The sequence below is a fragment of the Tetrao urogallus genome (assembly GCF_951394365.1).
Source record: "Tetrao urogallus genome assembly, chromosome: 1".
Taxonomy (NCBI): domain Eukaryota; kingdom Metazoa; phylum Chordata; class Aves; order Galliformes; family Phasianidae; genus Tetrao; species Tetrao urogallus.
The window spans coordinates 63421402-63449364 of NC_136813.1; the positions used below are offsets into that span (position 1 = coordinate 63421402).

Consider the following 27963-nt stretch of genomic DNA (forward strand, 5'->3'; position numbering starts at 1 on the left):
GGCAATGCTACAGGCTTGGGGCAGAGTGGCTGGAGGACTGCGTGGAAGAAAGGGACCTGGGGGTATTGGTTGATGCTCGGCTGGACATGAGCCAGTAATGTGCCCAGGTGCCAAAAAGGGCCATTGGATGCCAAGGGTGGCATCCTGGCTTGTATCAGAAATAGTGCAGCTAGCAGGAGCAGGGAAGAGACAGTTCCTCCGTACTCAGCACTGGTGAGGCTGCACTTCAAGTGCTGTGCTCAGTTTTGGGTGGCTCACTACAAGAAAGGCATTAAGGAACCGGAGCACATCCAGAGAAAGGCAATGAAACTGGTTGGTGTCTGGAGCACAAGTTATGGGAGCAGCTGAGGGGACTGGGAGTATGGAGGAGGCTCAGGAGAGACATTATCACTCTCTATAACAACATGAAAGGAGGTTGTGGTGAGGTGGAGGTCAGCCTCTTCTCCCATGTAACAGTGAGTGATAGGACTAGAGGGAACGGCCTCAAGTTGCATCAGAGGAGATTCAGGTTGGATGTTAGGAAATACATCTCTAAGAGACTGGTCAGGTAGTGGAACTGGCTGTCCAGGGAAGTGGGGGAGTCACCATCCCTGGAGGTGTTGAAGGAAAACTAAGTTGTTGTACTGAGGGACGTTGTTTAGTGGGAAATACTGGTGGTAAATGGACGGCTGGATTGGATGATCTTAGAAGTCTTTCCCAACCCTGGTGATTCCATGATTCTATGATTCTAGTGCCAACTAAACTGACTGCACATTAGGAACGTACTTACCCAGTTCAGGCTGCCAGATTTCAAAACAGGGCAGGAATCCTGCAGGCATTTTAAGTTTATTTGCTAGAGTTGGCAGAATAGAAACGCCATTTAGAGCACCAAAATAATTAAGGCAATTAATGGTAATTATTTTTCTTCGTTGCTGGGAACTTTGTATTCCCAGCAGCTTCCAGGTCTGGAAAAGAAAAGCTGACTCAGGGTAGTCTGCCCCTTGTAGTACTCTGAACTACAAAGAATGTTTTAAATTATCAGAAGGGCCGTGAGCTCCATGTTTCCTAGGGCTGCACATCCTCAAAGAACCTGCTTAGAACACTCTTGAATGATTTAATTCATTACAGAATTAGAAGCACCCACCTTGGGACTTAACGGTAACCATGCCACTCACCAGCCAGCATTTTCTATGCCCATGAAAACTGACTATCATAGAGCCAGCAAGGAAGCTTCGTTGTTTCCTTCCTGAGGTTTCTGTTTTACACACATCCCACACTCAGAGTGTTTCTTTAGAAACCCCTGACTTTTGACCTATTTCATTTGTCTCATGTTGGGTATATTACTTAGGATTCATGTACTTGTTTGCTTTTTTAAGAGGTAGTTCTCTTGATTACTTTAACCAGGCAGAACAAAGTGAGAGTGCTCTCCGAAGCTAGCTCTGTATCAAGAAAAGGAAGAGCGGACACTCAGAAAAGGAGCCTTTTGGCCTAGGGCTTTCCTTTAAATGCTGAATGATTCCGTGCTGTTTCTCTTATGAAACTGAAAATGATCTCTTAAGGATCTCGAACTTTTGAGTTGCTTTGCCCCTGGACCATAAATAATAATTTTTTAACTGGTGTTTGAAAAAGAAACTTTTCAAAAGCAAGAGCTGAGAATACTGTGAAGGCAGCAAAGGTTATTTGCATTAATACAAGGGAATGGCTCACACTCGGGGGGCAAAAGTCTAAATTAGATACGTTGCCTTGTCTTGTTCAAAGGGAAATTTTCAAAGCAGAAATTATTTTCTTTCTTCACAACTGCTCAAGCCACTGGGAATAGTAGCACCTCGAACTCATTTCTGTTTATATCTTCCAAGGAATCACTTCCTATATAAAGACCTCCCAGGGAAATAGGGTTGTACGTTACATTAACTTCAGCAGCTTTCTTCACCTTGAACTTACTGCTGTTATCTCCCCCAGTCCCATCTCACAGGAAGCAGGCCCTGGCATGCCAGTAGCTTAACTAACTCTTTATTTTGCACGCAGGAACAGACTTGTTTGCCCAGTTACTCAAAAGGAAATTCCATACGAACCCACACTGAGCATTTCATTATCTTGCACGGCTCTAGAAATATCCAAATTTTAAGAACAAAGGAGTTCTTACAAATGCCCACTTCGGAGATTCATACCTTCTGCAGCTGCTGGTGACAGCGAGAGAAGAGCAACCTGGCACCTGGGGAGATTTTGTTCACATAATGCTAGATTGAAAAATGGTGAGTCTCAATTGTTTAATCCTTATATTTTGTTGCATACAGCATTCTTTGTAGCAAATTGAAATGTTCTCTTTAAAATAATGGATTCTGATAAAAATCTGCTGTAAATTTGGAGTAGTGCCACTGAATGGTAAGTGAATCTGTGTCACCGACGGTATTGCTGCTTTCTTGTAGCATAGATGAATGTATTCAGTCACTGAGCCTTGCCTTACTGTTAGTGCAGAGAAACAAACACACTGAAGAGTGAGAAACTCAGTCCAAAAATAGTAAAGCACTGTAGATCCATGTAAGACCAAAGGTTACAAAGGTATGGGCATAGCATAAACAGCAGCTGCTATGCCTGGTTCTTACAAACTTGAACAGTAGAGACGTTTTACAGCATTTTGCTACCCAGAAAGTCTCCACATGGGCGGCATCAATGCTCTGTGTGACCCTGAAAACAACGTATCAGATGCTCCACAAACTCATACAGTTGAGGATGCCAGTTTTAATCGGCAGGGAAGTTTCTGTTCATATAGGCTCTATGCACAGTAGATTTTGGCCTGAAGGTTACCACCACCAGGTGGATCTGTGCATGCACAAGTTCAGATAACACACAGAGAAGAAAATTGCAGTAGGCAGATCTTGAAAAAAGCAGTATTTATTTTAAAGTACAACCCAAAGTTGTAGCCATAAGAAATGCACAAGGTATCTTGTTTTTTCCACAAGTCTTGGCTGTGTGCATTTCATTTCAACTTAAAAATGCATTCAGGTTTACAAATGTACAAAGAGCACAGAAAGTGTGTTACAGTCTTAACAGAATGCTCTTACATTCAGCCATTTTGCTGTTAAGGTTCTGTGTTGGTTCTGTTGCGGAGTTTTTCTTTTTTTCTTTTTTCCTTTTTTCAATTTTTTTTTTTTTTTTCATTTTTTTACATTCTTAGAACCTGTGTTAACAAAGACAGCCTTATTTTTAAAAAAATACTCTGCATTTTAGCACAAAGTGCCTTTTTTCTTATTTAAATTATAAGTTGGAGGGTAATACTGGAAAAAATTTAAAAATCAAAACCGGTGCTTCCATAAAAGTATTGCATGCCAGGACCATTTTGTAGTTCAAACTGCTTCCTACATAGAAATGGCAGATGGTGAAATAGGAAGCAGTGAAATTGTCCAGATTTGCAAGCTTTGGCTGTAGGTTGGATTTACGGCCACACCCAGACTTTCCCAAGCTTATCTGTAATCTCACACTACCATATTGCAGGATAGACTTTAAAGAGGAGCAAGTGATGAAAGTGTGACTCGGGGGGAGGGAGAGAGAGGAGGGAAAAAATAGCCATGACCAACAGGCGCCTGAAAACGATGTTTTAAAAAATTTGCATTCAGAATCATATCATGACCTGGATTCAAGTTCTTTTCTTTCGCTTAGCTTTGGGTTTCAGTTTTCGTGAGGATAGTGTGAATTAGACCATGGATCTGAACTTCTTCTTCCAATCGTTGGGCTCCAAATTCTCCAAGGATTGTAGGTCTGTCCCATATCTTCAGCCGGATTGGCAACAGTGGCAGCAGCAGATGGAGGAGGTGGTGGCGAGGAGTTTTCGTTCCCCATGAGATCAATACCTGACAAGGCATTTGTTGGAGTGGTGAAGGGAAGGCCACTGTTGAGATTACTTGACCAGATGGAACTGCTGAATGGAGTGGTGGACCACAGGCCGCTCGGGTTGCCAAGGATAGACTGTGGTGAAGACAGAGCTGCATGAGTAGCTGCCAGGTACCCTCTGCCGTCAGCTTTTTCTTTATTACTGATATTATTACAGTCCCTTTGAAAGTAAAGTATCTAGAAAAAAACAGATCTGCTGTAGAAGCCCTTCCACCTCCACTGTGACACAGTTTTGAACTACCTTTACTAGACCTTGCCCAGAGGAATCACGCTAACGATCACCAAATGTGTCTGGAAACTGAATGGGCTGCAGAGTGCAATTACATTACAGGCTTTTAAGCTGTTTTCATTTGGGCTTATACATCCCCATGCTATTACTAATTTAAACAGCAGCGGTATTCAAGGGTCAAAAAGCATCAGCCACATTAAACCAGCTTGAGCAAGATAGATAGATAAAGACAAAATTCAAGTTGTGATGGAAAGTAGCAGTGATCTTTGATCCTTTTTGACAGCTTGCAAACCTATCTCCTTGTATCCACACTTATCTGTTCAAAAAAAGAATCACAGTTTGGATGATATGTTCAAGCCCACAGTATCTCTCCATATTCCCAGTATACACATTTTTCTCCTATCCTTAAGCTGTCCAGCCAAAGAGAGAAGGAATGGTATAAGGGCCATATGGCAGTACCAGTGACTTTGCCCTGGCTCTACAAATGGCCTCTCTGACAAATGGTGTTGCAGAGCAGCAGCATCTGCACCATGACATCACAAATGAGTTTGGGGTGAATGGACAGGCACAGCAAGCCCAGAAGGTCACATGCAGATATGAACAAGACCCAGTTTGGGTAAACTGTTTTACCAAAGTCCAAACGGTAGCAAGCAACAAAGAGAAGAATCTAACCAGTGGAAGGTGGTTGTGGAAGGGGATACTCAGAAGCAGCCAGGGATGGAGATGAGACAGGATAGTATAAATCCCATGCTCATATGAACACAGAACCTGCCACATGTAGGCTTAAGACCCTAGCCAATAGATTTAATAGTGCACATACACTGTAAATCCAGTTTGGAAATACACAGTAAACTTGAAACATCCCGGTGGCAGGAGACTTGCTGCGTATGTGCTATAAAGTACAAACTTCCTTATGTTTGGATTTACTGGGGGAAGATGGGACATCCCTTGCCAAGATCTCATTCCTCACACAACGAACACTAAAGGATAACCACTACCTGTGTGCTGTGCACTTGATGATTAAAATAAAAATCTCTTTAGAAAGCAAATAGGGTGAACTCTAAAGATGTCTTCATTTCAGGTTTGTTTTTTTTTTCTCCCTTGGAACAGAAAAGATACATTCAACCTTATCTGAAACTGGCTGAACAATACTACATCAGCAAAGACCCCTCAAAGAACTTGATGCAAAGAGGTGGATAGGAATTTTGAGCATACTAAGGGGTTAACCAGCATCATTCCGACTGTCCAGTGTCATTGGGATGTTGAGTTAAACCAGGGTCACAGTTTCCAACTGTTACATAACTAAATGGTTACATTTAAGCTATGTAAGCATTATACTGCTAAGCCTACAGCAAGAAACACTGATCCTGCTGCTCGGACAGCATCTCTAACACACTAAATCCACTCTATTTCTTGCTATGTGTGAAAGAGCCAGGAACTATTCCAGTGTATCCCAAAAAGCACTTAGGAGAGACTGGCAGTTGCTCATGAAGTAGAAGCAACAAGAAGGAAAGGACTGGCAGAGCAGTATATGACAGATAGCTACTCTTTTTCAGTGCTTGTGGAGAGAGGCCCAAAGTGGCCCAAAGACAGAACAACATGTAAGAAAATGGAGAGGCTGTTGTGAGAAAGAACCTGAGGAGGAGTAGCACCAATGCTGCAAGCTTTGAAGGGAGATGAGATGCAGAAGTCAAATGCTATTTAGTACAGAAGGCAAAGAGTTGTGCATAAAATGGGAAAGCAAGAGGACTGAGGATGATAATCGAAGTCAACTTCCCCAGAATCCTTCCTAGAAAAGAAGGTAATCTAGGAGCCAATATACAACACTGTTTGCAGGAAGAGATTTGGCTCTTGTGCCAGAAAGAGGAAATGCACAGGCTCTGGTCTGGTACCTGTCTTCTTGTCTTGTATTTAGCTTCACTTGCAGGAATAGCAAAGGTTTCCTATTCTGGCTCACCACAAGCATTGAGAAAACACTGTCATTAAAAAGGCCTTGAACATTTCTATCTGTTGGCTGCTTTTTGTGATCTTCTCAAATCACTTCTAAAATGCCCTTTTTCTTTCCCCCCTCAAAATCATTTAAAAGCAGAGACTAAAAAATCTTCTATATCATTTGCTTGGCTTCTGCCTCAGTGCTTCCTGAAGCACAACTGCAGGTAGCTTTTGTTAGTGGCTAGGACACAGGCTGTGAGCTAGAGACTGTTCTGGTTGTCCTCAGCCCTTCCTTCTCTCATGTGTGGAATCAGCCCTCTATGCAAGTAAAAGGAACAGTCTCTCCTTTTTATATCTAGTGATGTGCACTATGTACAGAGATTCACACAGTAATGTTGCAACTGCAGCTTTAAACATAGGGCAAGAGAAGGGTCAGCAAACAAGTGGGCAATGCAGACAGCACCTCTTACTACAGAAACACTTCCAGAAGAAAAGATGAAGAATGATTTCCCCTTGCAGTGAAAACAATTACTACACGGTAAGTTTTCTTCTGATGCAAACGTATAAGGATGAGAGAGCAATGCTACAGTCTACATGTTTGGTGTATTGTTGTTTTTTTGTTTTCTCCCTTTTCATCAAGATCTCCAACAAAATTAGCAGTCAGTTTAAATGCTTCTATTTAAGCTCAGTCATCTAGTTTCTAAGCTCAAAAGAATACACTTGTGCTTTTTGGTTTTCAACCTTACGTTAATTTACAAAGAGGGGCCACACTGGATTCAGCAAGAAGAATCAAAATAGGAAAGTTGGCTATTTTGCAATTGTCCATCAAACTAGAAGTGACAGCAGCAGCAGCACAGGAGCAGAATGTCTGAAGCATGTGGAAATGGAAGACATGGCTGTAAATGCTCTCATCACAAATTTCATCATCTGCAAGCAAGCAGACTAACGGCTCATTGTCCAAAAGCCATTGCAACTTCAATTCATGGAACTATTAGCACTCAGCTGACCTTTTTCATCTAAATTTAAACAATCTCTAAATAAAATGACACAGCAGATACAGAGCAGGTTGGTAACAGTAACAAAACACTGTATTTGCACCAAATACTCACTGCAGTTGTATGAGTTGGTGAACTTGAGCTTGTAGGCCAGGAGGGTATGGAATCTGTAGCTGAAGGATCCCAGATGGATGATGGAACATGATTGAACTCGCTCCAGTTTCTCTGAACATCCTGCCCATATGCAGGTCGAGCTAAACCAAGCTTGCTAAAAACCTCTGAAAAATAAAATGATATCAATCTGAGCACATTACTGTTTCTCCTTGTTCACAAACATCAGCAGACTAACAGTTCACTGTTCCTTCCCATGTCCTTCTGTTAGGTCCTGCTGCAGGAGAACAGATAGAAAAGGTCACACGCAAACAGATCTCAGCTCACCTGCCCTGTATGGGGCAGCTGCTACAAATTTAGAATCATGATTACAGTGAGGAGAAAACTTCTATACATACAAAAAAAAATTCCACAGGTTGATACTGAATGAAGTATCTCAAGAACTGTTTACTCAAAGGCAAACAGAGAATCTGGTAGAAACACAGCAATACTGCAAATCCTGCTAGTTCAGCAAGTTCAATGTGGTTGGAGGAGCTGACTGCGCTGCAACAGACTCTCAGAAGTGCAGCACTCCCTTCCCAGGTGACTCCTGACATAGGATGTGGCACCAGCTGTGCCCAGCCGAGGCAGGCTGGCCCTGTCTCAACTAAGAGAAGGAAAGACAGCACCAGTGCTCATGGTTCACACGGTGCCTGCACACAGAATTGATCCCAAGCACCTTACTGCCATCCCTCAGAGTCACTGGAGCCAAGTGTTGCAGATGAAGTGAAAGCAGACCCCAGACATTTTTCAGTAGAGACCCAATCCAATGACATGCAGATGCTGTATGAAGCTTGTTTTGCTTACTGACCTTTTGCACACACCTTAAAAAAATACCATGCACCCCCAAACATAGTATGCAAATCTACCTCAAGTATGTAGAGCAGTTGTGCCCCACAATATAACCTGCTTGCATTGAGGCCTCATCTCAATAGGCACTTACAGAAAGCTTACCTATCTAAATATAGCAATTAATGGATGGTTAATATGCATCAGTTCATTATACAGCTACACAAACGCTAGAGGAAAACACGAGAGGAAAGCAACATGAAGGATGGGCTGTTGCATCACATATATAGCAATGGGTTTATGCAAGTGTGAGGTGTTCAGGAAACCACAGGTCTCATAGCACACTTCTGAGACCTACTGTAAAGCTTCAGGGGAAGGATGAAGGGGAGGAAAATAGTGAGAACAGACAGTGAGAAAAGAAATATAAAGACATTCTTCTGAAACCAAGAAACTTCTAAACCAGTTGTTTCCAGCAAAACAACATCTAAGACTTTCCACCAACTCTCTGGGCTGAAACACAGTACACCACCAAATGATAAGATGTTTTTCTATACAGTAATCATTTTGGGGGATGGGTGTGGGAGCAGAGCCTGTACTTAGAACAGTGGAATGGAAATATACCATTTCTTTACCTGTATTTAAGTACTGAAAATATTTGAAAAAAATACACTCACCTCCAGTTAAGTTAAAAGAATGTCCAAATGCAGAGAATGAATTGAGAGGTGTGAAGTCAGGACTGCTGGGGTTGCTGATAGGACTCCACAAACCCGAACTGAACAGTAAGGAGTAATGGGAAAGAAATATGCATTAACAGAGTCTCACCAACAGTAACATTGTGCTGGTCCAAACAGAAATATGTACAAATGTGCATGCATACATGCACACACACTATCCATATGTACAAAAATGGTGCCCAAGACTTGGTAAATAAGCTTATTTTTGTTTTAAAAAATGATGAAGGGAAACACCGTTATCTTGTACATAGAACACTGCACTAGACACAGTGCTCTTGGTCTGTACGCTGAGCTCCAACAAAGAGCAGCTCTGTTTTTCAGAAGAATTGCAGGCTCCAGAATGCAGCACAACTTTTTGACAAGGAGAGCAAGCTTAGAACTGCTGAAAAGGGATACGAATGCTCACATTCTACTTGTAGATAAGTTTCTTGAAAATACAGATGGGTTAACTGGAACTGGTGATAAATATTTACATAAACAAACCAAGAACTGACCCACAAATCTTGCACAGAAAAGCAATTCCTCTGTACATTGAAACTCGATTTCAAGTCTCACTCCTAGTTTAGAAAAGCTACCAGACACCACTCTTGAGAGACACACACAGCCAAAAATCTAACATCTAAATCTAAGGCAGTGTGATTGGAAAAGATCAGAAATCCCCATTGCACTGAGGAATACAACTAAGCATGGCTATACTCTGCTTCTACTCAGAACACAAAGTCCTGTTATTGTCCTGGTTTCAGAGTTAAAACAGAGTAACAGATATTGCTGTACAGTGCAAAATCCTGCCTGTGAATTATTTTGAGTCACCTTGGTACCCATTCCTAAATAATCAGAGAGCCAAGCTGAGGTGTCCTTCTTTGGATGCCCAGGAGACACAAAATTATCAAGTTACTGGGAATGAGAGTGGAAGTCCCCATCATATCCAGAATGTCTCTCTCCCCTTTTGAGAGATTCACAAAAAATAAACATTCAGAACTCATAAACAGAACCAGAATGAACTCCATTCACTGCCTTCAAAATGCCACTATTTCTTTACAGGCTCTTCTCTAAGAGCTCAGGTATTGCCAAGAGGTATAAACACTTACCTGTCAGAGCCATCACTGTCAACAACTGTGTGGGAAATGCTGATGTTGTTGGAAACTTCTGTCTTGGTTGGGGGAACCTTTGGTAAGCCACTGCCACCTGCAACAATAAATCTAAAATGAGACACAGAAGTAAACCAACTAACCAAACAGAGTGAATATTCTGGAAATATGCAGAGGTATTTATTATGCCAGGCTGGTACAGTACCTGGGCTCTTGTCATAACCTGCAGCAACAGCAGCAAAAGTGGGGTTTCCATTCCTTCCTGGAAGAGAAGCTGCCTTTGCCAGCTTGTGTTTGGTACCACTGGGCTGCTTGCTTTTTGTTTCACTTAAAGGGGAGGAAAAAAGTGGGGAAAAAAAGTTTGTAGTTTTAGACTTCAGTACTTTGATAAACAAGCAATAATTCAATCCCGTGTTCATAAAAACACTAGCAGTAGTTCAACAGTTTATGTTGGTGCACATTTCTGTAATCTAGCAAGTTGTAACAAACTCCCCTAAAACATAAATAGCACTCTACAATGTGCACAGTAATATCTGCAAAAAAGCAGTTTCCAGAGGAAGAGGAAATGGGTACAAGAAGAGAGATACATCAATATCAAGCACAGTGGTTCCTCAAGCATTCTCTGCTTGTAAAATTAATAGGAGGAGCAGATCCAAACTCACTTGCTGCAGCTGCTGTTCACAATGCTGCTGTAGGTGCCTCCTCGTGGCCCAAAAGCTAAGGATGCAGGAGGAGGAGGAGGAGGAGATGGAGAGGCAGGCGTAGGTGAGGGCTGTCGCTGTTTCAGGAAAGCATCTGCATTCATGGTTTGCAGAGAGAGTTTATAAAGGTTGTCTGTAGCTATATAAAGAAGCACAAAAGACTCTCATGTAGTATTACATTAAGATGATGGCTACTCAAACTCAGCTATAAATTCCGTTTCAAGAATTATTTCAAAGACTGTTCCCAGTCATTGAAGTAGCAGCTCCTAAAGTAGTAGATCTGCTCCTTCCTTATTTTCTCCTACTACTATTCAGGTTTACTGGCTACTGTGAGACTATTTTGATGAAAGCGTGAACTGGTTTCTATGGAAGAAAAAGAATGGAACTTCTAGCCTAAGCAAGAGCTGCAGGGAGGGCTGACTTTATGATCACATGCAACCAAGAGGAAAACGACTTGTTTCTCACCAAAGCCTTAAAATACAACCAAAAAACTTGTAATAGTGCACCACCCTAACCATTGCAATAAGAAGCTTTCAGTGTTTCCTCTCGAGGAGGGATCACTTAATTTCAACTTTGGTTGCAGAAAAATGAGGAAGAAAAACTCAATTTGCTGTAGAAAATATATTTTGTTTTCAAGCAGTAATTCTCAATTCCTCAGCAGTTTCTGAAAAACTGTGGAATGAGCGACATTCTGCCCATGTGGTGTTCATATCTCCCAAATTGTACCGGATGCTATCGATATTAGGCTTACTGAAGAAAATGGGAGCATAGATATGCAGGGAATAAAAGCTAGGCTAAAAACAGATCAAGCCTGCCTACAGATATGCATTGCAGGAGACTAATTCTGTCATCCTCCAGCGATTACTCACAGCTGCCAGCTTTGTGAAGTGGCACAGAGTCCCACTCTGGTGGAGGAGAATCCTTTTCGCCTTCTGAGCTGCTGGTGTTTCCTAGCTCCTGTCCAGAACTACTGGGGAGAAACTTTGATAATACTGATGGCCTGCTCTCTATTAACTTGTTTGGACCTATTAACAAAAAAGAAAAAAGAAAAAAAATAATCAGTGGATAATAAAGCACGTAGCTTTCTTAACATTAAGCTTCACATTAAGCTTTCAAAAGCAAGCAGATTCAAAGTCCCAAGATATTTGTGATACGTGAAAATAGCCTCACAATACCTCTTGTTTTTGGAAGGTTTCTTGATTTGGACACATTCGTCAAGAGGTGCTGTGTGGATACCTTGGATGGAAAGGTTTTGCGCTGCTTGTTTTCCAGTGGGGGAGTATAAGGTAATTCCAAGGAACTAAATGAAAACAGAGATCCATTTATTTTTTTTTGCTTTCAGAAGTGCTGCAGGACATACATATACATTTACCATACAGGCTTTATAAAGGACTGCTCTCCTGTGGATTCCTCCTATTATGCTCACTTTCAAAGTGATTCATAAGCACAGTTTTTCTGTCATCTCTTCTATTTCTCCTACTCTACCCTTTCACCCGTCCTAACTTTAGCTCATCTCCTTCCCACAAGGGCATTCCAGCTCACTCGCTTTCCAGGACTAGAAAGCCTGCTCAATAACACAGTGATAACCAGGAGATGGCAACTGCAGTTTTTCCTCTCTGCTGCCAATCGCATGCTCCTGATACGCTACTGCCACAAACGCACAAGATGACTGATCACAAAACTATTCCAACCCATCAAATTTATTTGACTATATATTGTTCCTTTTCCCCAGCTGTTTGATTTTGTCCCAGATGCCGTACATTTTCTAAGGAAAACTGTTGTATTCATGTCCTGGAGAAGAATTCCAACTCAGTTTGGGCCTCTGAATACTGTCACATATAATCACCACGTGATTTAGAAGATAGAGGAAAATGTATAATAGTAAGAAGAAAAAATAGAAGGGGACATTGTCTGGCAATATTTTAAGAAATATTTTGAAGAAAATGAATGCATATGCATACCAACTACTCAGTCTAAATCTCAGTCTAGTATTAACTACAGCAACAGGCCAAAAGACAATCCAACATACCACACCTCAGACTAGCAAATTTATTTCTATGGCTATCCAATACTCATTTTGTTTTAGAACTGCAGAATCAGATTTCAAAATAGACTGTCTATAGAAAGGCTGAGGTTCTTTATTTTTCCCTTCTCTACCATCTGCAATCTGTCAGGAAGGGAATGGCATTGGCAGCAAACATCTCCTTTAACAACATATCCAAGACACTGATAGCTGTAACTTTACCACAACTAAAGGTACTCATGTTACAGTGCTGCCACTGCACAGTAACTCCTGTAGAAATGTTAACTCTATTTTGTATCTGTTATTACAAAAGAACTTGCCATTGCTTAACCCCATTTTCTTCTCTGGATTTAGTTCTCATATTATTAATTGACCGTGCATCAAATAATCATTTACAAGCTCAGATGTTCCCTGATACCACAAAGGAAGCAGAAGCTGCCTGGAGCTATATGTGCTGCTGTCATTATCCAGTCTGGCAGCCATAAACAGTAGAATAAACGGATGGTTATCGATCCATCTTCCTGCTTTGTCGTGCTTACCTGCTTTTCACATCTACAGGGATTTCTTTCTTGATACTTGTTAGCAGTTTTTTACTTTTCTGTTTTATTTGCACCATTTCATTTTCCGGTTTTTCCGGTGTAACTTTTCCCTTTTGTTTTTCAGGTTCCTATAAAAGACATTATAATAGGATGCCTGTATTGATCAAATATGTATGTGCTTTCTTCAGCAGACAGAATAGGCTAGGAGCACACACAGAGACAACTACTACAGTTCTGCTGACAACTGATAGCTCGTTCCAACCACAGTCACTGAAACACTTTCAGTCCTGAGAGGACATAATTCAAGCATGCTGACACTGCTCTTTTGTAAAAGAGGAAACACAGCAGTGAAAGCAAGGAAAGGGGATTTTTATAATTAACCTTGTTCCACTGCTAGCTATTGCAGCATATGAAAGTAGGGAAAAAAGAGACCCCATTTCTAAGTGTCGTGCTCCTCTAACACACGATCCACCACAGAGCCTCCTTTTATTAGCAATGCTGTACCTCTTTGAGAAGTGGTTCTGTATCTGGGTTAGAGGTTTCAGTTGTGGTTGAAGAACTGTCATCATCTGCCAAGGAATCCTTCAGTTCATCTTCCTGTTGCTTCCCTTTTCCTCTTCTGTCCTTTTCTTCCCGTTTCTTTTGTGGCTTCACCTTTCGCTGAAGTGCCTTCCCTTTCCCTGAGGAGATAAGAACATTTCAGATTCCCATCAGCAGTACTCTGTGATAGGCTCATTCACTTCATTTGAGAGGCTAAGCCACACGATAAAACCTCTGAAGTTTGCCTGCTACGCTCCTAAGGCCTAATTCCATTGCCTCTCTGCAGACGTGGGCACCTGGTCGCACAGAGTGCTTCTCTGCTACGTTCCTGGTGTTTCTTTTGAACACCTTATAATTCAAATTGACTGTGCCACCACATAACAGTACATTTACACATGGACTTCAGAAATTGGAACAAGCTTTATCATTCTAACAGAGGAAGAACTGAAAGACTTAGCATCCTTGCCAGTTCAAACACAAAGCAAAGGCTAAGAATAAGACTAGAGCGGATGAGAAAAATCACTATACTACGGTTAGTTTGGCAATGATGTGTGCATATCTCTCTCTAGAAATCTCACACCCAAATATAGCAACTTTCCTCAACATATTTTACTTTTTCAAAGTACACTGTATATTAAGAGCCATGGCTAAGCTGACTAAAATTATTTGGCTTGACATACTTAAGTGTTACTGCATCTCAACGTACGAAAATTGTGCACTGAACACTCCAGGGATTGTTTAATCACCTTTCTTGAAGCAATCCACATACCAATAAATAGTGCTAGTCAATCAGTCATGTTTTTCTTACGTTTTCTACAGGCTAACAAATGGAGCAGAGAATGAACTCAAAATGCAGAGGCTTAAGAACCTTCAAAACAAAGCCAGAGGTCCTGGGCTTGCAAAATAGAAGACTATAAAGCAGACACCTGGGGAAAATAACAGTTATTGAGAAAAGTATTAATACAGAGAAGCTGCGTGCACATGTGGAGTCAACATCATCTCACCACTGCCTCTTGCTGTGTTGTACAAGATAAATGCATTCAAAGTACTCTGATTGTGCCTTCTGGTAGACATGCTTTATCAGAAAATCTTCCTGAGATACTATGACTCAGACTAAGTATCTTCCTTAACACACCACACAGTGCCTGCCCTCCTGCTTCCAGAATGGATTTTGTATGCTCAAAGCTAAACTGTGTTGAGTAAGTGAAATCAAAAACTGGGATTTGTACCAGCTCACATCAGAATTCATTTTGGTAGAAAAACAACGATGGCTGTCCTGTTTAATTTGCCAATTTGTCCCTCAGGGAAAGTTTGTACCAAAACACACATTTGACTCCAGTATTTTGGTAAATAGCAGATACGCATCGAAGGGCAGCATCTTCACATTTTGCTTCTTTCAGATGTTTTCAGTAACAATAAGAAAAACACTGCAGATTGTTTTTAACGTGAATGCAAACGCAAGCATAAACACTTTAAGCTCTGTACATAAATTTTCTAGGGGTCAGCCTCACGCTTATTGGGGCATTCTATTTTTGCCTCAGAAAGCCTCATGCCAATATTCACACCACCTTTAGTCTACATTCAGAACTGCTGAACAGCTTAATGCTCACCGTTAGAAAATTTTCTGTAAAATCATAGAATCCTTAGTGGTGGAAGAGACCTTTAAAGGCCATCTAGTCCAACTCCCCTGCAATGAACAGGGACACCTACAGGTAGATCAACGTGCTCAGAGTCCCATCTAGCTTGACCTTGGATGTCTCCAGGGACACCATCCACCACCTCTGTGGGCAGCCTGTGCCAGCACCTCACGATCCCCACTGTAAAAGACTTTAACATGCTGTCCTAAAACACAAATATAACTCAAAGCAGCTGTTCAACACAGCTCTAATGTAGCCTCTGCAGTACTCTGCTAAGAACTAAGCTTTAGGAACACAAAACAAGAAGACTAAGAGCTGAGATCCGGCAGAAGACATTCTGACATAGAATTTTAATTCAGAAGCTACTGTTCTTGCAAGTGTCTGCAAAGAGCTCTAGCTGTTTATAAAGACAAAGATCAGTGTGCATGTGCAGATCTGGATAGATAACTGAACTTCCTCTTAAGGTTTACGTTTTAAAGAGTGTGAATGAAAATGGGCAAGTTTTACTTGATTTGCTGACCTTTTGAGCAAGTAGCAAGTTTTAGCAGGATCCCCAAAACTCGGGGCTTCAGTCTCCCATTTCAAAGCCCAAATGCAACTATACATCCATTCTCAAGTATTTAAGACTTTACTGCTCATTACTAAATACTGTGAAATTCTGTTGTTCTATATGATCATGCAGATGTTTCATGATTTGCTTACCTTCCACCTTTTTCTTAACTTAATTTCTAATAAACAAATCCCTATCAGTACTGTTTTTGTACAACATCACAGGGGAAAATGAAAATTCATTTAGAAATAAACACATCAAGATTAAATTCTTAACAACAAAAGTAGGATGTAACTGAGGTTGTGAATACAAAAAGCATGGTAAGAAGCTCCCAGACTCACAGCATCATCGACATTGGAAGGGACTTCTGAAGTTCAAGTCCAACCACTGCTACAGTAGGTTCCCTACAGCAAATCACACAGGAAAGGCAGAAGTGGGTCTTGAACATCTCCAAAAAAGGAGACTCCTCTCTGGGCAGACTGTTCCAGTGCTCTGTCACCCTTACAGAAAAGAATTTTTTCCTCACGTTCAGATGGAACTACTTATAGTCCAGTTTGTGCTCATTGCCTCCTGTCCTGTTGTCCAGCATCACTGGAAAGAACCCAATGCCATCCTCTCGACACCTGCCCATTAGGTATCTGTGATAGTTGATAAGATCCCCTCTCAGTCTTCTCTTCTCCAGGCTGAACAGCCCCAGGTCTCTCAGCCTTTCCTCACAAAGGACATGCTCCAGGCCCCTCATCTTCTTTGCAGCCTTCCACTGGATTCTCTAGAAGTTCCCTGTCTTTCTTGAACTGAGGAGCCCAAAACGGGACACAGTACTTCAGATGTGGCCTCACTAGGGGAGAGCAAAGGAGAAGGATTGCTTCTCCCAACCTGCTGACCACGTTCTTTGTAATGCACCCAGGATATCACTGACCTTGGCCACAAGGACACACTGCTGGCTCATGGCCAACCTACTGCCCACCAGGACACCCAGGTCCTTCTCTAGGGAGCTCCTTTCCAGCAGGTCAGTGCCTAACCTGTACTGGTACATGCAGCTATTCCTCCCTAGGTGCAAGGCTCTGCACTTTGCCAAACCTCATCAGATTCCTCTCTGCCCAACTCTGCAGCCTGTCCAGGTCTCATTGAATGGCAGCACAGCCTTCAGGTGTGTCAGCCAATCCTCCCAGCTTTGTATCATCAGCAAGTTCTACTCCAAAAGGAGTTTATGCTAATGGAAATAAATGACATAATGAATGTATCTAACGTGTGAAACTCATTTAAAGCATTAATCAAATGAAAAGATGCATAAGAAATTCAAACTCAACTCCAACCTCACACAAAGATGAAGATAACTTATACTAATTTGCTGACCACCTGACATCAGGCATTTTCTAAAATAACTGCAAGCATAGGTATGAAGAATTCCATTCCGAAACAATACCACAGTGGTTTACCAATACCACAGGGATTTTCCTTTACCCCATCTGTTTTCCCCCTTCTTCCCCTCTCAGATTTCATTATATACTATGACAACTTCCCTTCCTCGGCCCCCAGCTCCTAGTCCAAAAGACTTGTGAAGAGTGAATGATGTTAATCCAAAGGCAAAAGAGTTGCAATCAAAATAATTCTTTGGAAAGTAAGAAGTCTAAATATCCAGAGATTTGCTTTCACCAAAATGTTCCAAAGCTTTTGCAGGAAGAATCATAACTGAGCACTGCAGGAAATTTCACTGCTATAAAATAGACAAAGAATGCATTCAAGATGCAGGCAGATACAGAAGAGTAGGGAACAGCTGAGAAGCTACCACCTTCCATGCTATGAAAACATGACCTTTACAGCTGATTAGATCTTCTTCTGTGGCTTACATAATGAATCATCCTTTTTTTTTTAATTAAAAAAAAAAAAAAAAAAAGAATCTTATTACCTTTGTTTTTTGCTAGTGGAGATGGGGGTTGCTCTGTAAACACATCTGGGGAAGGGGCTTCTGGGTGGTCAAAGTCTTTTTCCATAGTTTCTATGAGTCCAGTGAGATCTGAATCCTCTGAGCTGTGCCTCCTGCTGCTGGCACACTCGGCATGAGGCGGGCTGAGAAGCGGTAGCTGTGGCAAAGCACTTTCAGTCTGCTGCTCTTGCTGCTGGGACCCAGATCCTGGGGGTTGCTGGAGGGGCTGCTCTGCCAAAGCCGTCGTCTGCTGCTGTGTTGGCTGCTGGTTTTGCCTTGTGCCCTTGGCTCTTTTGCTTGCGGCATGCGTCTGAGCTGTGGCACCTGAATCCAAGGTAAAGGGGCCTGCTCTGTTCACTGACTGCACGGAAGTTGCTTGTGCTGAAGTCCTATTACTAGGCATGTTTGAACTGTTTTTGGATTTGATGTTTTCAACATCAGGTGCATTTCTATTGCTGTGAAGGTGTGCTGTTGCACTGCATTGTTTATGATTCCCTGCACTGGATCGTGAAGAAGAACTGCCTGCTCCATAGATCCCTCTGGAAGGACCATGATTAGAATCTGATCCAAGCGCGTTCAAGCTGGAAGAACAAGAAGTGTTTAAATGTACTTCACAATGTTTTAGTTCTTCTCCATGAATAAAAAGAATCACCATGTCCAAAAGAAACTTTTAATTATACTTTTCTTGGCATATAAACAACAAAAATGCCTAAAACTTCTTTGACAAGCTTTTACCATTCCCTGTTCACTTGCTCACTGTACACATAAGCAAAAATGGTTAAAATGACAGTCAATGTATATGTTGAGGGGAAAAGAGAAGTCTTGTTTATTTTTTAACTGAAGACCAAAGGGAAAACTTTTGGCCTGCTATTTTTCTGCAGTCTATACTTTACCTTCTAGAGCGTTAACAGAAAACCAAGCAGGATTTGTTTTGACAGAATATTCTTCACAACCGCAAAACCTGTTTTTTGTAGCCCATTATCTCTCAATCCATGGACGAATCTCTATTCATTCACCTGTTCTGAAGAGTCTATTTCTTTCTAACTGGTCTTATAACTAAAAGGGAGGGGAAGGGAGAGGAAAACAAACCCAAACCCATACATACTTTCCATCAGACGAAATTCCAACTATTCTCCTGAGATCAAGTGGCCTTCCCATATCGAAGGGTGGGCCTGAGGCCTCGAAAGACAAGCGTCTTCTAAATGGCTCCCAGATTCCTTGAGCTTCTAGATAGGCTGTTCCGATTACTAAGAGAAAGAGTACACTGCACAGAAGAGAGGCACTCAGTTAAGTATTGCTACATTTTGAGCATTTTAAGGCTTATGAATTTAATCAAGCATGACAAAAAGTTCGTATCTTATACAGAAAAGCTGAAAACTGCATCCAACTCACATTTCTGTCTAACAAACATAAAATACCTAGATCTAACATAACATACACAGCAATAAAACTGAAAAGCAAAGCTGAGATGTAGGTCTGGCCCCAAGTCCCCCATTTCAATCCAAATGAAAAATTTAAGATTGAACTGAAATACTAAAATGGCATCCAGAAGGTCACCAGCTCTCACGGATTTGGTACAATTCCACATGAAAAGCAAAGATCCTCCACAGCAAATTGTGCTGCAGTTCAGAGAACTAAAATTAAGGAGCGCTATTTCAAGTTTTACAATTGCATCTGCAGTGGTGTTTAGGAGTTCTCCACTTACATAACGCACTGCAGTGAACTGTATTTCTGATGAAGCAATTAAATCACTGCAGAGACATTCAGCACAGCTCTACAGATCTCATCTTCTAATGAAGGAAATTTCAAGGGGGAGGAGACAGCACTGATGACTAAAGACTGCCTTGCCTATTACCCTAGGATATTTGTGCAAAATTAACTTTGCATTAGCAACTTCAGCTTCTGTTTTCCTCCCAGACCCAACCGGTGGTTTTTGTAAGCCAAATGTTATGAAAAAGGACATCCATCCACAGAAAGTGATGAGATAGTTGGTGAATTCAAGCTGTCTAGAAGAATTTGATATAGATATCATCTTTTATGTTTTAACTGTCAGCAAAAATTCAAGCAGCTCTGGAGGTCAACCCAGCTGATTTTAGCTGCTTATCAGTAGCTTTTCCCATCCCAGGGATTAAAATGGATAGCAGATACATAACCATACAGCAGAGTGCAGGCAAAATAAATTTCATCTGAGGTACTAACAAGCAACAGAAAAATTAAAGAAATAGAACAAGCTTACACAAACTCCTAGCCAAGAGAACACCACCTGCCTTGGACACTATGCCCGCAGATATACAGCTACTTTGGGGATGAGAAGAATGAGGTGTCACCATCAGCACTAGGAATTACATTAGCAGTATCTGAAAATATCATAACGCTGATACCAACAGGATTACTGCATCTCTATAGCACTATACAAACTCTAGATAGGGCACAGAGCTTTGGTGCCACAGGTGTGACTGCAACAAATGGTCAGTCACCTCAAGGGCTTCTCCTCTGCCACCCTCAGGAGAAGAACCGTACTGCTTTTACCAAAGCAAACTTTGTTGTTTTGATAAATGAGTATCAGCTTTGAAATTAAAAAGTAAACAAGCATGACAAAACCACAGAATAAATCTCTTTTTTTTTTTTTTTTTTTTTTTTTTTTTTTTTTTTTTTAAATAAAATGCTCTTTCTTATCCTGGTGGGGTGGTAGTAGGAACAGTGCTGGTCCACTTTATGTTTGTCCACACAAACTAGGGATTACTTTGTGACTATACAGAAGTGTGTTGGTGGCAACAAGTAAAACTCCATATTAGCATATGCTGAAAGATAGAGGATGTGTGCCTGCTCCTTGGAGTATTATGAGGTGGTCACATTAGGACTCCTCTAATTTGCTGCTGAGAAGTGTTTTCGACTTGTAGGAAAAAAAGTGAAAGGATTAGCATTTGGTTTTGTGAAGTCTGATTAACAAATACAGTACACATAAAGTTACCCAGGCAAACTACACGTGAGCTGAGAAATGTTATTCACTCTGCCAACAGACAGAGCAGAAATTAAGTTTGTGCATTTCTAGCAGATATATAGAAGAAACACAAAATAAGATCAAAATATTGTGTTCATGTCGAAGTCCCATGGAAGCAAAGAAAAAGAAGCACACTTCTTTATTTCTTTTATCAATCCCTAAACAAGGAAAGACAGCCTAACTAAATACTTACGCAATGCAGTACAGCAAAATCAACAAGTTAGCATCTAAATATGAAAAAAAGATGCAAGGCTTCATTTGCTACTAATGTAGTGGGATAACGCTCCAGATTTGCAGCACAGAGAAAGACCATTTTTCCATAACAGACATCAAGAGCAGCAATCCATCTCACCCTCCAATACAGGCTTCAGGCTACCACCAAAAGTAAAACATCCGTTGTTACTGATTAAGTTTCTACCCTATTGTTTTCTCAAGATAAATGTAGTGGGGAAAAGCATCTTACATCCAAGGAAATGAGCAGGGAAGCACTGTTTACAATCTCAGGTTTCAAAAAATACAGATAGATCTATACCTAGGTTAGACTAGGAAAACACAATGGAACTTTCAACTCAAATTTCAACCAGTCACTTTGAGGGAAAAAAACCAGCACCAGTATACTCCTACATAACCTCAGAGTGCTCAGCGTAGCAGACAGTGCCCTTCAGGTTCTCAGAAATTCCATTATTAGTATCACCAGTTGTCTGCCGCATACAAGTGGCAGCAAGTTAAGTTCATCTAAGGCACCTGCTAAGCTCATTGAGTCACTGCCTGATATCTTTCTAAAGCACAGCACTGCAGAAGGATGCTTCAACCTCTACAGGAATTCACTGCTAACAGTGCTCTAATACCTAATTCAATTCAAGTCTGGCTTAATCAGTTGTCAAAAATCCACATATTATCACAGCTAACAGGATCTTGCCTAACAGCCCCAAGCAATAAACATATTCTGTCCTCATTTAAAGCAGAAAGTCAGTACTCCTCAGCCTAAAGCTGTTCACATTAAATCCCCGACAGCTTTTGTTAATTGTTCTCCTTTTGCCACATCACGTACTACTCTAAACATAGCATGTATTGAATACACATGCCTTTTTTCTATAATCTATTTTTAAGTAAAGGTACCTCACACACATATACTGATAAGAAAAGAAATACACATTACCTCATTATTCCTGAGGTAAGGATGTACAGTGCCAATTCCCAGTTGGGCCTGGGCAACGCTTCTGCACATGTTGCTAACATATGATATGGAAGGGATGCATTCAAGATAAATATGAATTCAGAGCCTCCTGCTGTGATGAGTTTTAATTCACGAATTACTCTGGAAGCAGTGAAATCTGGTGTAAACCTGAAAACAAAGTAAAGCATGTATATATACACATACAGACACACACACACACACACACAAAACCCAACAGCAGCTATACCTAAGCAATGAAACTGATCATTTAAGTGAGCTACATTTAAATAAAAATGCCATGCTTTTTGAAAACATCATTACATGTCTCATCACAAACTGAGATCGTTGCAACAATGCTAGTGAAGTTTCACTGCCTGCAGTATCTTGGACAACCTCTTGCATAACAGTAGCATCTTCTGAACTGTTTAGATACTGTATTCCAAATACCTGAGTTTAAACCAAGCAGAGTCAGAGAATAATCTTTGGTGCAGAGATCTTTTACAATAAAAATGAGCAGAATTAACCTACTGTTGTCATTAAAGCAACAGGCAAAATATTCAAGACTGAAATGCTGTGCTTTACGATTTTAATCCTTACATCAAGGGCTTTTCAGCATGTACTGCAATGCAGCAAAAATATACGTAAATCTAGATCTCATGTGCATTCATAACCCAAATGAAGGAAATGGATAAAAAGCTGTGTTGTAGCATTATTCCAACTCATTAAATTGCATTTACTGGACAGTAACAAATATAACACTACAGTCAGTCACAGAGACTTAAAGTTTTTTAAAGAACAAGTAATGCCTGCAAGAAGAGAGAGGTTTTATACTTTAAGCTGTATTAAAAAAACCCTCAAAGCTTAATTAAGAACCCTCAGAATTCAACCAATATTCACTGCCTTTGAAAATACAATTACATATACCAAATTCCTGATGTACAGCTCCATTCAGATAAAAGAAAAAAAAACAACACTCACAATATGACTATGTCTTTAGAGGCATTGACACTTAGTGCAAACTCTTGACAGTTAAGTACTTTAAATCCATATCCTTCACATGTATAGCCACTGATTTCCATAGTTTTCACGTTAATCTGCAGCTGCCCTGTGTTTTCCACTTTAAACGTTCTTCTGAGCGTGAAATTTGGTTCTTTGTATTTCATTTCTGAAAACAGATGAAAGTAATTAGTGCTGTGCTAAAATGATGTTCTTCACTACATACATCTACAGCAGAAGGCAGTCTTTCAGTTTCACATCAGGAGAAAGAACTGGCAAGGCCACAGAAACCTTGCATAACCTGCAGGAACAGGTTTCTGCTGTCAGACTGTTGTATGTTTGCACAGCTCCAGAGCACTCCAACTCTTCAGGGAAAGAGATGAAAAGCCCAAAGTCTGACAGCACTACTGCCTAACAAAAAGCACCTCAGCTATAAGTTCTGTGATGCACTGCTTAGTGTAGAGGTATTCAGTGACAAGTCCCAGCACTTGCAGAATGGAAAGTTATCTTTTTGTACCTTAAAGGTAAAATCGATTGCGAAGCTACATTAGCCAAAAAAACCTCACCAAATGCTAAATAACAACGTGTAGAGAGGTAATGATTAAGCTTTACTTGAAATTTTCTTACTCGTTCCTCAAAAAAAGAAAAAATCTCAGATAGTAATTAATACAGTACATATGGAAATCTGCTAATTAGTAATGCAGATTTTTATAGCAGGTAAAAACTAAGCTGCTTTTGCCAGATCTTTTAGAAATACAAATACTGTCTGGCCCTTCTCCCAGAAGCAAACCTGGGGGTATGGAGCAGAAAGCCTCCGACCCCAGAACAGAATTTGCCTGCACTTACTTTTCAAAGAGCATACCCTTTGTTTTTCCCTGCTGGCCACGTGCAGATTTTGAGCCTCAGGGGGAAAAAAGAACACCAAACTACAAAACAGATAGAAACCATGATGTCTTTTTTCCTAACATTCATGAATTATATTTAATTCCAATATTCTGCTCAAATTTTCACTTCTTACATCTTGAATTCTATTGGACAAGGAACTTCCCAGTTTTCCTAACTTTCATATTGAAATTTAAAAGATCAAATATATTTATTTTTCTGCCTAAATTAATAAGCAATGTTAATATACTTGAAGAAAAAAACCTCTGACACACTAGAATAGGGAAAAAATGTTTCCACGCATACATGTTTTAAGTTGTACATTTAAAACGTGTTTCATTTTCTCTTCAGCACAGCAGTTCACAAAGTACTCACTTTCTGAACAGTCTTTTAATAGTGCTTCCGTGATTTTAAAGCGTAAAGAACTTCCAAGACCAGGAGGTTTGCCTGCAACCTTCAAGCTCTCGGTTGTTCCCTGTCCTTGTACCATTATGGCATCTATTACAGTCAAATTATTTCTGTATTAAAAAAGTAAAAGAGAGATAGTTGGAAATATTCATGAAAGGATTTTGCAGTTCATTGTTCCTGCAAGCTTCTCTACAGAATATGAAGTGACATCCCAGCCCAGATAATTCCTCACAGTACAGAAAGAAGTAGTGCCAGTTGTCATAAACAGAATTCTTGCAAGCCTAAAGCCTAAGAAAGCACAACAGAGCACGCAAGTAATAAGGATGAATTAGTTATAGTTTATATTTCATCATCATTTTAAAGTATCACATGATAGAAAAAGTAAATATTTATGCAAACAGAGTTCTTCACCAGCAAGATTGAAATAGCAGCTTTATCTTGCAAATGGTACCTGCAACTAGATACCCTGCCTCCAAAGTAGTACAGTGTGTGTTTAAGGAAATAAGTCTGAATATACAAATTATATTTTTATATTAGTAAATACGTACTGAATACAGCTGAACTACTGTAAAACAGATTTACCCTAAAAGTAATTGTGGTTTCTTCTCACACATGATTCTGTAATTACCCTTATAAAAGGGAGCTCCTGACAGACAGCAAGCATAACCATACATGTAAATAAAGACATATCAGAAATTCAAACTCATTTCAGAAATATCCACCATACCTGATAACAATTAATGATGAAACAGTTTTGTTAAGAACTGGAGTGAATTTTACTTTGACCGACTTTCTTTCCCCAGGTTTTAACATTAGGCTTAGAACTGAATGACGAGCCAGGCCTTTTGTAAGTCCGACAGTGCTCTGCAGAGGCTGGACCTTAACAAAGCAAGGAAAACAAAGGAATACTTTCATAGAACGTATGTTCAAGTAGAAAACTGCTTGCATTCTACAAAAGCTTCTTACAAGAACAAATTAACAGCATGTTTCGTTGAGTTGTTCTAGTCAGAAATAGACTTCTAGCACAATAAACTCCCTATAAGTCAATCACCTGACAAGCAGAAGAAACAGCATGACAGCACAAAGTTAAGCTATACACACGTGGATTCATAAAGCTCTAACACAAAAAGGAGTTCTGAAGTTTTTAAATGTGTATTTTTAACACTAAACTAACAATAAGCCACTATGCAGCAATTTTTTATTTTTATTTTATTTTATTTTTTTTTACCACTACGGAAACATGTTTGAGAATACTGTTTTCAAGAGTAAAGAAGGAAAAGGGGAGGGAAAAAACCAGACAAAATAGAAGGCCTATTGAAAAAAGTATATTTTGCCTAGTTTCCCTTTAGATGCAATGTAAGCATGAGATTGCTAATCTAAAACTAATTGTAAATGGAGAAGTGCATATATATTGGATGAGAAATGGAAGTGATCAGAATGTCACATGCTCTGAAAACATGCATAATTAAGCCTGTACACAAAACATAAGAAACAAAAAGGTTTAAAATAAAGAACAAAGCAATAGAAAATTCAGTACTTTGCTAACTTCAGAGCTACAAACCACAACACTGATAAAGCAATCCCTGGTATCAGTAAAAGAATGAATAAAAATGTGTCAGTACAGTTTTTCTGCAACTTCTGCATTTGTATTAACATAAGTATATAGTGAAAATTAAAATGCAACTGTTACATTCAAAATACTTTCCTACTTTAAGATTATCCAGCAGATGTATCATATTTTTTAATACATGCATGACTGAACTCTTCTTAAACACTAAAACTACATCTAAAGAATACAATGGAATACTTACACAATTTCTGAAGACCTGGAATTCTAGAGTCCTCAGGTTGAAATCCGTTGGCTTACTCAAATTAAACCTGAAACAAACACACAATTTTTTTTTCTCCTCCGTTCATGAAGAAAACAAGTTACTTGTGCTTATTACAGACATTAGCACAAATCAAGAACTTATGGAAGGACTCAAACAACACACAGCTGACAGAATCGCTTGGCTTTCCTTATTTATTTTTTTTTTCTTATTACTTCAAGGTAAGGGGAAAATGTAAACATTTTTAACTCAGCATAAATTCAGTTGTATGTTCAATGCAAACCACTTTAGATTCAATGCCCAGCTGGGCTGATTCAAGTTCTAGAAATGGACAACAATAAGCAGCAAAAAGCTGTGTGTAATTTTTGTAAAGCGCATTTTGCTGGAGAGTGAAAATGCCCTATGTACTCCAAAACAATACTTACCGTTCTAGCATTTTATCAGCAAACATGGATGGGTTAGAGTACAGGGCTACAGGAAGGAACTGAACATACACAGGAACATCAGCTGGATTTTCTAGAAAAATTTCTTCTTCCTAATCAGAAACACAATGTTTGCAAAGTTTACATTTGGTTAATTGTAACTAGAAGAAGCTATTAAAACAAAAATTGAGGCTATCAACAAATAACTCACTGATGAACTGTTAGTATTGGTGAGTGGGAAGCTCAACTGGCGTGGGGAGCTAAGTATGGAAGGCCAGGCCATTTCTGCGGTAACTGTCAACCGAACATCCTTCTGAAGATCTGTGTCCACTTCAAATACTGCATTCAGCCTGTAAAAAATAGTTATAAAACTTACTTCACAGGAGTAAAGTGGCAAAAGCCTGGATAAAAACAATCCTGGAAAATGCAGAGTGCTTAGAAGCACCCTGAAAACAACATTAGGGTATAGCAACAACTATCAACAGCATAGTTGAGAAGATGTACATTATGTTTATTTAAACATCACCACCACCTCAGAGATCTGCCCATATCTGCCACTAATAGAAAATGCAACAGAAACCCCCAAAACTTGCTCTAGGAGGCCAACTGAAAAATTCAAAAAGATGTTCACTACTTAAACACTGTCATCAACATCCATTCATCCATTCTAAATTCTATTAGACTGTAAAGATAGGGTGACCATAAGATACAACAGGACTTGGAGAAACAGCAGAGAAAAATGTGGAAACAACGGAGTATGTGCCTATACTCACAATAACAAACCTAAATGAAATCTGAAATCAGGTCACATTACTTTTTCCATAACTGAATGAAGTTCTTCGTTATTAACCAAACTGCACAACAGACTTGATTCCTTGGTTACTCCATGAGCTCTCCACAAACTGAAACATGACTAGCTACTGAGTTCTCCAGTCAGCAAAGCAAACCAAATGTCAAGCTTAAATCCTGGAGAAGTATTTTGGAGAGAATCTAAATCTAAATATCCAAGTCAGAATCTATTCAGAAGGAGCAGGTTCTCCTTTGCCAAGTGCTGTCTTGGCTAGCTAGTCGATTTTAAAAAGCATCAGACATTCCCCAGTTCTGCTGTTTAGTCAGAAGTAGTTTTTAATGGTGTTTTCCTCTACTGTCTTACTGCAGATGACAGAATATTCTCATAGAAAATTCAGTTTACAACAAATTTATTCAAGAGTTGTTTAAAAAAAAAAATCAGTGTTATAACAATGAAGCTACTTGCAATTATTTTGTCTTCCTGTAATTATGCAAATTTTTTAAAAATCAGTCTGCATGCTATCACCACAAAAGACATCACTTACTGTTAAAGCAAACATCTCTTGAAGCTTAATCAGTTTATGTATGTGAAAACGGATGGTTGAAAAGGTATGCAAAAGCCTCCGAATATTAGATAGCAATGATCAATCACTTACTAGTTAGCATTACCCAAGGAGAAGTATCAGGCAACTAGATTATTAACTGAAATACAATAAATTCAGAATAGCAGCAGAAAACCTTATGAAAACCTAGAGGGG

General features: G+C 39.9%; 1 protein-coding gene across 1 annotated transcript in view; it reads right to left on the reverse strand.

Moving 5' to 3' along the window:
* Nucleotides 1-3645: 3645 nt before the first annotated feature.
* The window catches only part of TMEM131 (transmembrane protein 131), a gene marked incomplete at both ends in the record, with an annotated part of 91426 nt that continues 67108 nt past the window's right edge, over nucleotides 3646-27963 (reverse strand). Inside the window, 19 exons of the mRNA XM_079545524.1 lie at nucleotides 3646-3942; nucleotides 7138-7301; nucleotides 8637-8734; nucleotides 9785-9881; nucleotides 9990-10111; nucleotides 10447-10624; nucleotides 11355-11510; nucleotides 11661-11785; nucleotides 13048-13175; nucleotides 13552-13727; nucleotides 17684-18282; nucleotides 18807-18965; nucleotides 21862-22047; nucleotides 22858-23044; nucleotides 24133-24275; nucleotides 24893-25044; nucleotides 25977-26043; nucleotides 26420-26529; nucleotides 26628-26766. Coding sequence (XP_079401650.1) covers nucleotides 3646-3942; nucleotides 7138-7301; nucleotides 8637-8734; nucleotides 9785-9881; nucleotides 9990-10111; nucleotides 10447-10624; nucleotides 11355-11510; nucleotides 11661-11785; nucleotides 13048-13175; nucleotides 13552-13727; nucleotides 17684-18282; nucleotides 18807-18965; nucleotides 21862-22047; nucleotides 22858-23044; nucleotides 24133-24275; nucleotides 24893-25044; nucleotides 25977-26043; nucleotides 26420-26529; nucleotides 26628-26766 — 3283 coding nt within the window. The remainder of the gene's footprint in view (nucleotides 3943-7137; nucleotides 7302-8636; nucleotides 8735-9784; nucleotides 9882-9989; nucleotides 10112-10446; nucleotides 10625-11354; nucleotides 11511-11660; nucleotides 11786-13047; nucleotides 13176-13551; nucleotides 13728-17683; nucleotides 18283-18806; nucleotides 18966-21861; nucleotides 22048-22857; nucleotides 23045-24132; nucleotides 24276-24892; nucleotides 25045-25976; nucleotides 26044-26419; nucleotides 26530-26627; nucleotides 26767-27963) is intronic.